Raw genomic sequence first — 13,799 nt, forward strand, 5'->3', positions numbered from 1 at the left:
AAAATTTGATATAATTACAAATACCTCATTGCTGTTTAAGAAATTATAATACCTCCTGATAATAACTTTCGTCTAACAACGAGCCCATTTCGTTAGCTTCGATCAAATTTTTCACCCCCTTCATTCTGGGGTGATGGAGGCAAATTCAAGACTTCTTTTTTCATGCTTTTTCAAAGGTTTGGAGAAAGCTGCAACAATAGGATTTCCTAATCCTCACTTCCCGAAAAAGGAAGAGCATGAAATTCTTTTTTCCTTTACGTAGGGACCAGGAGATTGGATCTAGCCGTAAGAAGAATACTTGGTATAAATTACTCACTTCTTGGTCTTCACCCTCTCAATCACTACGAACGCCCCCGATCAGTACAATAGGATGTGTCTATTTATTTATCTCTTGACTCGAAATGGAAGTAAGTTTGAAAAAGGATCTTAGAGTGGCTAGAGTTTGGCCAAGAGGGTCTCTTAAGCCTTATTTTTTCTTTTCATCAAAGCTATTTCATAAAGATTTTCCAGGGTAAGGAAGAAGGGGGAACAAGCACACTTGGAGAGCGCAACACAATGGAGAGTTGTATGCTGTGTTCGGAAAGAATGAATCGCTCTCGAAGAAGAGTTCATTGATTCTCTCCCAATTGTTGGATCATAGGTGTAATGATTTACATCACGAGTAAGGTTTCTAGTTCAAATCTAGGATGGTCCAACTATGCCAGGAAAAGAATAGAAGAAGCATCTGACTATTTTATGCATGCTCCACTTGGCTTAGGGGAATATGGCTCAGTTGGTAGTGCTTCGTTCTTGCAATGGAATTGTTGCGATTATGGGTTGGATGTCTAATTGTCCAGACAGCAACGATAGTATCTTATACTCGAATCGATGGCTTACGTTTTCTAAGTAATGCGGAAGAGGAACCAAATATACCACTGAAAGACTTTATTAAGACAAAAATGGGCTGTCAAGAACGTAGAGGAGGTAGGACGAGCAGTTGGTTAGATCTAGTTATTGAATTGACCGAAATGTTCTTTTGTATTATAAATTAAAGTTTTATATATTTTTCAAACTTGTTTAAAAATAATTTTATGAACTAATATTCCTTATGGAATATTTATTGTACGCACCCTAAACTTTTTTTTATATTTTTTAAATATATTTTTTTATTTTTTAAAAATTTTAACAAGGATAAAATAGTAATGTTCAATTCACCGTTTAAGAGCAACATAATTACTTTTTATTTGTGGGAGTTATTCACAGATTTTCAGAAATAAAGGAGTATTCGTAATTATATCAAATTTTAAAGAAAGTAATTATAATATACCCTAATTTTAAATATGTATTAAGTACAATATTATTGATATAATATAGGGTACTACTTGACCTATTTTAATATTACATGGGGATTTTAGCAGTTTTACTAAAACATCGTTTTTTTTTTTTGGCATTTTAGCCATTAATAATAAAGATGTAGAAATTGAGGCAAATATTCCAACATCAAAGGTCAATCTCGTCATTTCATCCCTCTCCCTGCTCCTAAACCCTTCCTAATCCCTAGCCAACCCCAAAACACCACTCTTCAATTTCCTATTCTGCTTGCTTGTTCTCCACCTAAAGAAATGGCTAAGCGCTTGATCCCGCTTTTCAACCGCGTTTTGGTTGAAAAAATCACTCCGCCGTCGAAGACCACAGCCGGAATTCTCCTCCCTGAGAAAACCAGTAAGGTAATTTCCTCATTCTGCTCATGCGTCCTCTTAATTTTTGCGCAGTTAAATATCGCTTTTTTATTTTGCTTGCGACTGATTGAGTTACTTCTGTTTCTGGGTTTTGGGTTGAAAATGTTGATTACGATTGAAATGTTAATGTTTATTCGAAGAGTTGAGCTGAATGAGTAAGTGGTCTATTTGTTCTTGTGGTGCAGTAAGAATTTGCAAGGCTGATTTTGTTCATCTATTTCTATTTTATGTATATAGTTGGTTATTTGTGTTGGTTTTTCTTTTAAGTTTCTAGATTCCTGACATGGGTTTTAGTTATTTTGCTTACATTTTGTTTCTCGAGTTAACTTATTTTACTTTCAAGATTTTTGGAGTTCTTGAAACTAGAAAATTTCTTTTGAAATCTGTTTTTTTTTTTTTACATTTTTAGTTCTACTATATACTGTACAAATGTATCATTTTTTACCGGAAAATGGTCTGACAGGTAATGATGCATTATTTTTGTTTCTCTTTCACCAAAGCAACACTTATCCACATGAGCGACTACCTCACGTTCAGTTGTTGTGTCTGGATTTTGTGTAGAGAGACTGGCTTTAGCATAGTTTATTTTGTGGTTGTTTATTGTGTTTATTTGAAGTTTGGTCAAGCAGTTACCGGTCATTGATACACTGCATTCCGTTGCAGACACGTATAAGATAATCTAAGTTTAATGTGTTGAAGGTTTTTTATTTTGCTTGACTGAAATTTGATGCCCGACAATGATTCAGTTGAACTCTGGAAAAGTTGTTGCTGTTGGCCCTGGATTCCATGACAGGGAAGGTAAGCTTGTCCCTGTAACTGTGAAGGAAGGAGACACAGTGCTGCTGCCTGAATATGGAGGGACTGAAGTGAAACTTGGTGAAAAGGAGTAAGTCGTGTGTCTTGGTCAATTCGTATCATCTTCATTATGTGATTTTATATCTTGTTTTCCATGTTATGAGTTGCGGAAGCTGAACAGATCAATTTCTTACTAACTTTATATGGGAATTGAATTAAGCTGTTTAGTTTAGTGAACTATAATATTGGCTGAATGACATTTTACCTCTTAGAAAAAATCTTTTTCCCTGACATGTATTTATCGATGGTTATTAGTTAAAGAAACCTTTAGGCTTTAGCTGTACTTCACAGGTTAAATTTTTTTTTTGGCGTAATCCTTTTGTTTTTCTGCATTTCAAAGTTGGAATTATATTCTTTTGTACTCAGTTCTAGATTTGGTTGTTTTCAAATTTTTGCCTTATGAATTATGGTTCTACATTTCCTTGTAAATAACAGTTACTCTGATATCCGAGCAGTTCAATACTGTTTTCTTAAAATTTGACCATTTTCCTTGAAGTATCATTCTCTAGGAAAATGATTGAACTGAAGCTGCCTCGGGACTTAGAAAAGAAATGTTCTTGTAGACTGCACCATATAGCTTCTTGTTTGAGTTCTCTGGACCGAGAGCACTCTTTAGAATTGATTTCTTAATTGCCCAAAGAGCATGGTTTTTCTCCAAAATGCTAGGTTCTGATAAAATATGAACACTACTTTTTCTCAGTTTTTGTTTTTCCTTACATGGGATGACTTATAGGGTGTCCTATCGAGACCCATAGATTGATTCTAAAATCCAGAACCAGATCCAAACCCATTAAAAAAATATATATTGGATTTGGGTTGGGTCTCTATCCATCAATACACATAGTTCTATGTACCCAATATGGACCCCAAAAATATATTTATTTTTCTTCGCTATTCAATTGGACTATTATTTATCAATCGCTCTAACATCAATTGAACAAATTTAAAAATCTTAAGACATCATAACATTATTTATCGTGTAATATTTTCATAAGATTATTTTGAAAACGGTATAATAAATGATATATTATTTAAAAAAATTCTATAAAAAGAGAGTTATTTATAAATTAGTCTCGGTAATTCTGAATTATTGATAAATTATTAGGGGTGCTAAAAATTCGGTTTGGCGGGTTTTCTTCTGTCTGTACCAAAAATCTAACCAAAAAATTCGGTTCAGTTTTCGATTTTTTTTTTTTAAAAGAAAAATCGGTACAATCGGTCGGTATAGTTTGGTTAGGTCGGTTAACCGTACCGACTAGATAATCGAAATTAAGAAATATATTTATATAATATATTATAGTTTTATAAGGCATAGTAATATATATAAATTATATTTATAATTTATAAATATATATTATATTATAATAATATAATTTACTGTCTACTTATTTTAAATTTAAAATATAAAAATAAAAAAACTATTAAATTAATTAACTGGCAGATTTTTTTTTCTTATGAATTCGGTAATTTGGTTTTTAACCAAACTGAACCGAAAAAATATCTAGTTGTAACCAAACCGAACTAATCAGTTTGGTTCGGGTTTTTGGTACAGCAAAACTTTTGGTTAACCGATTTGTTCAATTTGGTTAACTGAATTGAACGCCCCTATAAATTATAGGTAAAAATGGAAAATAAAAATAAATTAATTAGTATGATTTGGAGAAAAGATGTATTGGAAAAAAAGAAAAAGAAAATAAAATCGGGTTTGGGTCTGGTTCGGTCTTGAGTGGGGTTAATTTGTTTGGGTCCTTTATGGATCTGGGCTTGGGTAGGGTAAGACCCTACCCTACCCATTGACAAGTATAACTTACATGATGCCTTTTGAATTTGCTATACTTGTATTAGTTCTTATGCTAATATGACCTTGCGATCAATGTTTCAGGTACCATCTTTACCGAGACGATGACATTCTGGGAACACTGCATGATTAATCTGGTGGCAATTCCTACCATGTCAAACCATCCAATACTGAGAATTGTGCTTAGTTTAAGCCATTTATGAGTTAGTGTTCCACCTGTACCTTAGCAACCTGACACCTTGATATTTAGCTGGGATTCAGAGAGGACTCAATTGATGGAAAATTTCATCCTTAGCTAATTTTTAAACTGATTTTCCAGAATTCAACCCTCGTATTCATGTGTTTGTGTGTGTGTGTGGCTTCCATTAGATGGTTTTCCCATGACTAGCTCAAGTGTCTTTGCAAACTAATGCAGAATAATCTACTGCTGAATTTAGTCCAGAGAACTTGACATTTTCCACATTTCCCAGATGTTCTCTGGAACTGAAAAATTTATTCATTTTTTTTTTTGAATGGGAAAGAGGCTCAAGATTTGATTCGTGATGTCTATAGAAACACATTGGTTCAAGTAGGTTTACCATCCTATTTGCAAATGATTCTGAAACCCATGAACTCATTTCTCATTCAAAAGCAAATTCTTGTCTACATTAGCAGATTTATTGCCATGAGGGTTTAGATGAGTCTAACGAGCGAGCTTCTTTCCTTTGTTATGCCATTGAATCGTGGGAGCGGCTTCCCTCCAACGAATGAACTGAACAGAACTAGAGATCTCTCCGGTTGAGAGAATGGTGCTTCATGAGAAGCTCCTCTTATGGTTGCAAATGATAAAAACTCTCCATATGATTGTGTCCAGCCAGCAACCTGCAAATTTCAATATAACCAGTTAAAACCAGAAACAGTTGATTTCATTAATCTTTAAAAATCACGACAGGTTGAACCCCTGACCTGTCTTCCCTCAAACCAAGCACCGTACGGTTCTGATGTGTTCAATTTGAGGTCTTTTGCCAGACCGTTAACCAGTGCCCGAGTTCCAGTAAGTGGAAGGACAGAATCTTGATCACCACTGTCAGGATTGTTTCATAACTTCCACATAAGTTGTTCGAAACACAAGTAAATTTCAAGCAACAGGGCTCTGTACGTACTAATTCTGAGAACTCACCTGTAAACTAATACACGAACGCCAGACTTGACAAGTAAACCAAGAATGCCAATAGTTGGTATCTCCAAGTTTTGCATCTCGTAATGTAGAATACTGTAAACCGAGCAAATGAGTTGAAAGCAGAATAGAGTATATGGGATGTTACATTCATTTTCATTGCAATCTACTGAATATAAAGAGTATATTATGATTATAATTTCTGCAGTTAAAAGTGAGGATGAACGTTACTCGCTGCAAATGCTCCATCTGCTTACTCCAACGAGGCGAGCGTGGAGAGCCTGCTGGACATCTTTTCTGTTTAAGTAGGCATTTGCTTCATCCTCCACACATACATCTATTTTGGGTTCATCTTGCTGAAGAAAAACTGGACAAGTTCACGAAACAATCCGGCCTACTAACACAAAGACAAGATGAAAAAGAATGTAAGAAGGGTCACTCACCACCTGATTTAGAACCTCAGCTTGCAGCATAACAGATGACAAACAAACATCAAGAGTGACATCATAGGTGTCTATGAATCTGCTGATCTCCGACGACACCAGCTTTATTACCCGAGAGCAAACTGGTGTGAGGGCTCCCGAAGCCGCTTGCCTTCTGATTTGGGAGTAGTTGCAGACAGAAGTAAATTGATAATATGTGGCATCAGATATCAGCCCATGAGACCATAAAAACTCAGCCCTTGAGTTGAAATCTGTGTCGAATTCCAGAAGAGGATTTCCAATCTGATATCACCAGAAAATCAAGAATGCAGAGTTGTGTAATCAGTTTCTTGAAGATATCACACTTAAACTGTGAAACACTTATATTTTTTTTACTCACTGCAATCCCTTTGAGATTGAACTTTGCTTTAGATTGTATTATAAGATTGGCCAGCTGTGGAACATAATGCCCTGTTACAATTACAAGAATTACAATTTACTGAAACTTAGATGACAGCTCCATTTGATGCCATGAGACAATGATATACTACTACTCAATCAAGAGAAACATACCACCGTAACTTTCTCCTGTGATGTAAAACTCTCTGTTCTTGTATTCTGGGAACTTGTCGAACCATTTCTCAAGGAAATTAAGGTTGTCTCTAGCTAAACAACAGCAAGAAAAGAGAAGAAACACAACTTAGATATTATGTTGGAATCGGTACAAGCACGGGACTTTAAATATTTCAATTTCTATTGTACTACATTGCCAAATAAATTTCTCATCTTATCAAGTAGATTTCTCACTCTCAGACCTGTCATTTCGTCGTCGACAGATTCGTAGAAGGATTTATTGGCAGAATAAGAGAAACCAACCCCAGCAGGTGATTCCAAGTACAACATGTTTGCAGCTGAAAAGTTATAATGCAGGTGATGTTTGATTCCCAAACAGCAAAATTGCATAATCAATGAAGTGATAAAAAGACAATGACACTGTCTACCTTTATTCCAGCTGTAGTTGTTTCTCACCAACACATTCCCACTTGGTTGAAAGGGGCCATGTTCACTGAAAGCCCCAGCTCCAACAGATGAACAACCAGGCCCTGCGAGATCCATTTTTTCACATCCAAAACGTTACAAATTCCACAAGAATGAGGAAATCTATCTTCTGGGCATTGGTTTCTTGAAAACAGAACAACAAAAAAAACACACACACAACGCGCACGCACTCCACTGAATACCTCCATTCAACCAAAGAACAAGAGGCTTAGAAGCTGGCTCAGTTTCTGCCTCAACAAAGTAGTAAAAATACGATCTTTGCTGCTTTCCACCAATGATAATGTACCCTGAATATTGCTGAAAGCTGACCTTTGGCTGACCAGGCAAACTTACTATCTTATCACCCTGATTCTGGGCTTTCCCTGCTGCTACATAAATCTGCAACACAAAGATCATTGCCAAGACTGACCACCACCATGGCTGAGCCACCATGGTCCTGTTTGCGTAGTGTGTGAAAAACAGAAAAGCTGAGAAAGAGAAAAGAAGGTGCAAATTTTAGGTATATAAGAGGTCTACCTCCACAAGTTTATAATCTACTTTTTATACCAACTTTATTGACTGTTAATCATTTCAAGATTAGAACTGTTAAAGGGCTTTTGTGAGGATAATAATGTAGTGCTGGAAATGCCCACAAGGGCTGAAGCTGCTTTGAACTTTCTGAAAGACCTGACTCAGACTCACTGCATTTCAAATTTTGAAACTTGTGGGCTAGGAAATAATTGAAAATTGTTAAAGGATAAAGGAGAGAGGGAGCACATGTGAATAATCTCTTGTCTGTATTATATGACATTTAATATGATTTACTACTTGTAAATTTAATAATGAAAAGAAATGTAACATTCAATTTTCTAGATGTGTTAGGGGATGGTAATATCAAATGGTCAAATTCTAAATCGAATCCGACTCGATCAAAATAATACACTTATTATATGATTGGTGTCTAGTTCAGGAAAAGTGATCAATCGTGTGAAATACTTGTTCCGTAATTTGATCCCAACAAGAATTTTTAATGTACAACTAGGATGTGTGTATTATTAAAATCTTGGACTAAAAGTATCTGACATCGTGGAACTCGATGTCATGAACTTGTAATTATGAAACTTCAATTTTACTAAATAAGTAAGATGTGTTTTTTAATTTTTTAATTTGAAAGAAGGGGATTCGAATCCCATATTGGTATTATAAGATATTAACGTAAATTTATACGGGCTCGAGCTTTTTTACTTTAGAAGTGAAAGCTAATTGAAAGTTGTATAAATCCCGCATCAGTAACTCGTAATACGATTTTAAATTGAATTTTTGTTTTTTAAATTTTTGGGGTGTTTACTTTTGTAATTGATTATTTATTTCTTAATATATTAATAGAATGAATAATATCTGTCTATAAATATATGGCACAACAAAGTTTAATTAAAATTAAATTAATTCTGATCGAATACTAATTTTTGATAATTTAAATTTTTTAATTGTCAAGAAAAAAATTCATTGGTCAGAAACACATCTATTTTAAATATCTTAATTTTTTATTTCGTATTTATCCGAAATCCTATCTCCAAATTTTAAATTACAATAAAACATTGATAAGAAACATCACTTATTTTAAATATGTTAGATATTTATTTTGTATTTATTTGAAATTTTATCTTCAAGATATAACTGATTTTTTTAATTGACAAGAAAAATCTTATTTTTTTAGAAATATCATATATTTTAACTATAATTAAATATTTATTCCAAATTTTATCTCCAAACCAAATCAAAATCATATATAATTGAATTTGTATTTATTTTGTATTTATCATGTAATTGAAATTGTGTTTGTCTTATATAATTTTATGTGTTAACATTAAATTTTATTTGATATTAATTCAATAAGTATTTATCTTATATGAGTTTATTCTTATGATTAAGTTGAATTTATTAAATATTTAACATTAAATTTTAATTGATATTAAGTTTATTCTTATGGTTTTATTTATTGTGTTCTTTTTCAAATTTTTGATCTGTTTTATTTTGGTTTTGAAATAAAAAGGAATAGATGAATTTGGTGGTAATAGGTATTATATATATATTATATAATTAATGTGAAATATGATAAAATGGAAAGGAATGGTTGGATGTTTGTTCAAAAAAGGTGTATAGGGTATGATTAATGGTTGCACCAACATCCGACCTCGCATGTATTTCTCCACCATCTCATTCATCACTACCCCCTCCCTATCTTTTTCATTATTTACAATATTGGGCCGATGATGCAATTTCAAGTCCATCCAATTTCAAATTTCATCAATACACTTTCTGAGTCCCCCATCGCCGTCGGCTTCAGGATCCGCCACCACTCTTCTCAATTTTCTTCTAAATCAACTTCAACAAAATCTCCTAGTTTCCGGTGCTTCCACATAAATTCTCTGTAGAGCATGGATCCGGAGGCTGCCCGAACTGCCCGGGACTCGCTGGAGTTGGTGTTTCACATGTCGAATATTCTCGATACCGGCCTCGATCGCCACACGCTTTCCATTCTCATTGCGCTTTGCGAAATGGGTCTCAACCCAGAATCCCTAGCCGCCGTGGTTAAGGAGCTCCGCAGAGAATCCCCACCTTCTTCTTCCACGGAAACAGTGGCAACGCCTCCTTAACTAGGTATTTGGCGAATTAATTACGTTTTAGGCCAGCGTTTAGCTTAATTCCTTTTTATTTGCTAATTGCAAAATGGTCGGCATTTATACAAGATTATTTGTCCTTGAGGCCCCTTTTGTGGTACTAGTTAATGATGTAACCTTCTTGTTGATATTTACTTGTATGCTTGTTTATGTAATGGATGAGATAAGAAGGAGAATCATGAACTTTTACTGGCCCATCAACTGCTAACACTATCAACATGTTTTCTTCTACTTGTTTCTTGATACCATACAGTCAACATAATTGTAGCTGGCTTGATGAATTTTTGGTTTGTATGGTTAAAATATTTCAGGAAAATTTTCATGTTTGCATCTGTTTTTTACATTGATTTCATGGTCTTGTTCTAAGTATAACTGCATCTATCATTATTTGAAAATTTTGCAGTGGTTGTATTCTGGGGGATCCTTACTCCTTTCGATGCGAGGACACTACACACTCGAAGTGGCAATGCATTCTTAAATGGATTTCGTTATAGGCGGAAAGACAATATAAGGATTACTAATTATTGGTGTTGGCATGCATAATAAAGTAGTTATGAAACAGAAATCCATATAAGGATCAAGACCCAAGAGGGCTTGAACTTTTAAGAACCCCCCCCCCCCCCCCCACCCACCCAATTTTCATAAGACAGTGAATTTGATAAGTATTAAGATATGGTTGTGCAGGCAAAAGGGTCATTAAAAGAAATAAAAGAATTGAGATTTTAACTAATAAATGAAACTCTTATGGCCTGTATCATAAATGTAATATCGTGAATGAAATTCTGAAGCAACCAGAGTTGGGTCTTAAGTTTGAGGCACATGAACCTGTTAGTTAATGTGCTACCACCACCCATTGCCGCTTTCTTGACTTTATTTAAATACATTGTTAATTTTTTTATTATCTACTGTTTTCTAGTCTAAAGTGTAGTACATTGGCTTGGTCATAGGAGGAGAATTGTGCAGGTTAAGACAATAAGAAACAGTGGTGAATATCTGGAGTTCGATTCTGGTTCTTAAGGAGACATTTGAGAAGGTTTAACGGCAGAGTGAATTTTTTGAATCTGGGATTTATTCACATCAAGTTCATTGATAGAACCAAAATTTGGTTTCTGAATCCATTGAAGATGCATGGTATCTACTAGGAATTGCTGCTTTGTTATTACACACCTCATGTTTTGTGTCAGTGGTATTGAAATTTTTAGAACTTTCACATCCTTGTGTTACTCTGCATAATTGATTACCTTTTTGTGGTAAAACGATACTAATTTTTAGAATATCATAATCGTAGTTTCCTCTAGAATAAAGTGATGCATATAGCCAAAATCGTATGAAGATCCATCTGTTGTTTGATCTCCTGGGGAAGTGTTCAGGTAGCCGCCACTTTCAAGATCAAAACATGTATAACCTAACAAGTAACAGGAAAGGATTTCTGTGCGTGTCTGCATAATGAGAATAGAACTGCTGGTTTATACGACATGCAACCGAGAATGGGAACTTCACTGCTTAAGCTGAGATTGCTGAACAAAGTGCAAGCAACTTTAGTTGAGAATGGATTTCTAATGCTTACTGCTGCTCTGTTCCTTAGAACATTGTTACTCATCCATTTTCCCATCACGTATTTTACTAACTATACTTTGTGGTTTCACTTCCTATTATAGGATGTGCAATGGCGCACAGGGTGCTTATGAGAGAATGGAATGATTCAAAACAAAGAACACTCCTGCTTGTTACTGAGTAGGTGGTTGATTTGTAATGTAGAATTCGAGTAAGAAGCGAATTAGGCAATTGTTTTGTGCTTCAGCCAAATATTTCTTACTCTCTTGGGTTGTAAATACTCTATATTTAGGAAATGTCCATCTTTTTTCCTACTTGAAATTGATTCTTAGGTTTGCTATTACCTTTGTTTGGACAGGGAATTGAAGACAAGAACAACTCTTAGCTATGCATGCTTCTAATTAATCTGTGTTTCTAGAAATTCTTATCAATGTCCACACTGGGATTCCACTAATTTTTCTCTTGGACATGCATAATGGTTGCCATTTCCATTTTATCTACTTTACTGTATATTCTTGGTTTGGCCCATTTGATGTTGGTTTTTAAACGCAAAAGTATTCGAAAAATCTTTCTACAAGAATTCTCAAAAAATAGAATATAAAAAATAAACAATGGAAGAAAAATTGATGTATAAAATAAAGCAACCAATGTCTTAAAAAAATCTGTTGTCGTGGCCTCCCAACAGTAAGAAATGGTCAAAGTGGAGAGTTGAGTTTCTAAACCAAAAATGAACAGATTAACAAATCACAGGTGGTATGAATTTGGGCTTCCCTCCTTTTCTCTTGGTAAGGCCCAAAAAGGGTCTTAAACAAGGAAGATCCACATGTTATTTAGCAGAGTTTAGACTGGTCAATGGGAATCGACTCTAAACCTGGACCCTTGGATGAAAGACACGTGGCACATCCCCATGCCTTCCGTACATTGATCTTAAGTTATAAATACTTCTTAACCCAAATATTCATGTATTGATTGCTCCTATCTTAAGACCTCATGGCTGTTGGCCGTTCTCTAATTTAATCGTTTTGAGTATTTTCCTCGAGCGATCCTAACACTTTTAACATGCAACATTGATGATTTCAAGCTTATTTCTCGTGAATGAGACCTTGTTAGTGGGATTATTATGGGACAGTCCAAGTATCACAAGTTTAAAACTTTTGAACAAAACAATTGATCTGACCAGATTACAAGTCCAACTCCTGGTAATCAAGGAAAACAAACACGGCCCTATAGAATTGGTAAAAGAGTTGTTTTTTTCCTTTTCTTATCAATTAACATGATATGTTGATTATGGTATTGAAAGATAGAAAAATGATGACTTTAATAAAAAACTCAAAAATGAGTCTAGTAATCAAGATGGTCAACATGATTGAGTATGTTTGGCAAACGTGAAACGTTTTACACTTTCATGTACATAAATGTTATATTTTATTAGGGTTTTGTAGTTCACAACTTAAAGAAATGAAGCTCATACATAATTGCATCAAAGTAAGATCTATTCATCTTTCTTAGCCTCTTCAAGCTCCTTGAAGAGCTCAGCGCACTCGGGCAGGGCTTCCTTCCTGGTGAAGGCGAGAGGGTTGGCGTGGCGGAACTCATCATGGAAGCCATTGTTCAGGGTGAGGGTGACTTCAGCTGCAGGCTTCTCATCTGGAATCTCAGCGCAGTCTGCCATGCTGCTCTTCACCAATGTCACTGCACACAAGTCCTCGCTGCCATGATCACCTTCTGCCGTCAATGTGTACACTCCCTTGTCGTTGGTCTCACCCTCCAAGGTGTATGTCACTTTCTCGGTCACCTCGTTTTTGCATTCCAACTTCACTTTTGCTCCTGGCATAGGCTCGCTATATCTGTTGGTGAAATTGGCACGACAGACTTCACAATAGACCTTTCCATCAACAACGAATTTAGGGGCATGGGAGGCGGCAACGTCGAGGAAGCAGAGTGCTACAGCTAAGATGATTGCAACTTGTGTGAACCTCGCCATTGCTGTAATTGACCCCTTTTGTGCTTTTTTCTCTCTTCTCTTACTTGAACTCTTTATTGGAATGAGAAAGTACACAAAAGAGGATCTAATTGTGAGTTATTTGGTGATTATGGAGAGGTGATGAGGGGTGTATTTATACACTCGTTCTTGGTGATTGATTGTTACTTCTCTGAGGTAGAAAAGATTTCAGTTCGGGTTTTGTGCAGCACCAGGAGAATTATGCAACCCCCGCGCTCTTCGTATTCATAGATAATTTGAAGTTGTTGCGGAGAGACGTACGTGTAAACTGTACTGCTGACCAAGTATTCGAAATGTTTCCATTTTTCAAAAAAAATAAAGTAGCAATTGGGGCATCCAATTGCAAGTTTTAGCTTTATCATGATATGATATGAATTATATAATACCACAAAACACATAAAACATATATAGTTTTGAAAAATTTTAGGGTTAATTACACTCTTACCCCATCTAAAAATATGAAATTATATTTTTCTTTAAAAAAAAATTGAAATCACAAGTACACCCCTTCTGAAATTGTCTATTTATTGTCGATCCCATTTCGTTGGGTTCGGCCATTAGCAAATAAAATTATA

General features: G+C 35.0%; 4 protein-coding genes across 5 annotated transcripts; 2 read left to right on the top strand and 2 right to left on the bottom strand.

Annotated features, from left to right (window-relative positions):
• Positions 1–1,506: 1,506 nt before the first annotated feature.
• On the top strand, positions 1,507–4,697 carry LOC105159929 (10 kDa chaperonin, mitochondrial). The gene is made up of 3 exons (XM_011077156.2): positions 1,507–1,706; positions 2,465–2,604; positions 4,456–4,697. The coding sequence occupies exons 1-3, from the start codon at positions 1,602–1,604 to the stop codon at positions 4,502–4,504; spliced, it is 294 nt and encodes a 97-aa protein (XP_011075458.1). The 5' UTR covers positions 1,507–1,601; the 3' UTR covers positions 4,505–4,697.
• A 270-nt stretch (positions 4,698–4,967) lies between these two features.
• On the bottom strand, positions 4,968–7,640 carry LOC105159930 (serine carboxypeptidase-like 45). The gene is made up of 10 exons (XM_011077157.3): positions 7,191–7,640; positions 6,951–7,052; positions 6,765–6,860; positions 6,523–6,615; positions 6,350–6,420; positions 5,971–6,252; positions 5,759–5,883; positions 5,531–5,623; positions 5,317–5,434; positions 4,968–5,232 (listed from the first exon to the last, which is right to left on the bottom strand). The coding sequence occupies exons 1-10, from the start codon at positions 7,438–7,440 to the stop codon at positions 5,044–5,046; spliced, it is 1,419 nt and encodes a 472-aa protein (XP_011075459.1). The 5' UTR covers positions 7,441–7,640; the 3' UTR covers positions 4,968–5,043.
• A 1,510-nt stretch (positions 7,641–9,150) lies between these two features.
• LOC105159931 (mitotic-spindle organizing protein 1A) lies at positions 9,151–11,543 on the top strand. 2 transcript variants are annotated; one of them, XM_011077159.3, is made up of 2 exons: positions 9,151–9,648; positions 10,072–11,543. In XM_011077159.3, the coding sequence occupies exon 1, from the start codon at positions 9,426–9,428 to the stop codon at positions 9,642–9,644; it is 219 nt and encodes a 72-aa protein (XP_011075461.1). In that variant the 5' UTR covers positions 9,151–9,425; the 3' UTR covers positions 9,645–9,648; positions 10,072–11,543. The 2 variants fall into 2 exon arrangements, with proteins under 2 accessions (XP_011075461.1, XP_011075460.1); XM_011077158.3 differs by having other exon boundaries at positions 9,154–9,648; positions 11,327–11,543.
• Positions 11,544–12,564: 1,021 nt separating this feature from the next.
• Positions 12,565–13,316, bottom strand: LOC105159932 (olee1-like protein). The gene has a single exon (XM_011077160.3). The coding sequence runs from the start codon at positions 13,204–13,206 to the stop codon at positions 12,715–12,717; it is 492 nt and encodes a 163-aa protein (XP_011075462.1). The 5' UTR covers positions 13,207–13,316; the 3' UTR covers positions 12,565–12,714.
• Between the last annotated feature and the right edge of the window lie 483 nt (positions 13,317–13,799).

This window comes from Sesamum indicum, linkage group LG4, assembly GCF_026168435.1.
Source record: "Sesamum indicum cultivar Baizhima isolate 11 linkage group LG4, ASM2616843v1, whole genome shotgun sequence".
NCBI classification, from domain to species: domain Eukaryota; kingdom Viridiplantae; phylum Streptophyta; class Magnoliopsida; order Lamiales; family Pedaliaceae; genus Sesamum; species Sesamum indicum.

What these genes read in the sequence shown, in the direction of transcription:
- LOC105159929 (XM_011077156.2), top strand. Translation starts at nt 1,602, where the DNA reads ATGGCTAAGCGCTTGATCCCGCTTTTCAACCGCGTTTTGGTTGAAAAA. An exon ending in TCCCTGAGAAAACCAGTAAG is followed by an intron (nt 1,707 to 2,464) that starts GTAATTTCCTCA and finishes ACAATGATTCAG; the next exon opens with TTGAACTCTGGAAAAGTTGT. An exon ending in GTGAAACTTGGTGAAAAGGA is followed by an intron (nt 2,605 to 4,455) that starts GTAAGTCGTGTG and finishes TCAATGTTTCAG; the next exon opens with GTACCATCTTTACCGAGACG.
- LOC105159930 (XM_011077157.3), bottom strand. Translation starts at nt 7,440, where the DNA reads ATGGTGGCTCAGCCATGGTGGTGGTCAGTCTTGGCAATGATCTTTGTG. An exon ending in CACAGGAGAAAGTTACGGTG is followed by an intron (nt 6,421 to 6,522) that starts GTATGTTTCTCT and finishes TAATTGTAACAG; the next exon opens with GGCATTATGTTCCACAGCTG. An exon ending in AGATGGAGCATTTGCAGCGA is followed by an intron (nt 5,624 to 5,758) that starts GTAACGTTCATC and finishes CTCGGTTTACAG; the next exon opens with TATTCTACATTACGAGATGC.
- LOC105159931 (XM_011077159.3), top strand. Translation starts at nt 9,426, where the DNA reads ATGGATCCGGAGGCTGCCCGAACTGCCCGGGACTCGCTGGAGTTGGTG.
- LOC105159932 (XM_011077160.3), bottom strand. Translation starts at nt 13,206, where the DNA reads ATGGCGAGGTTCACACAAGTTGCAATCATCTTAGCTGTAGCACTCTGC.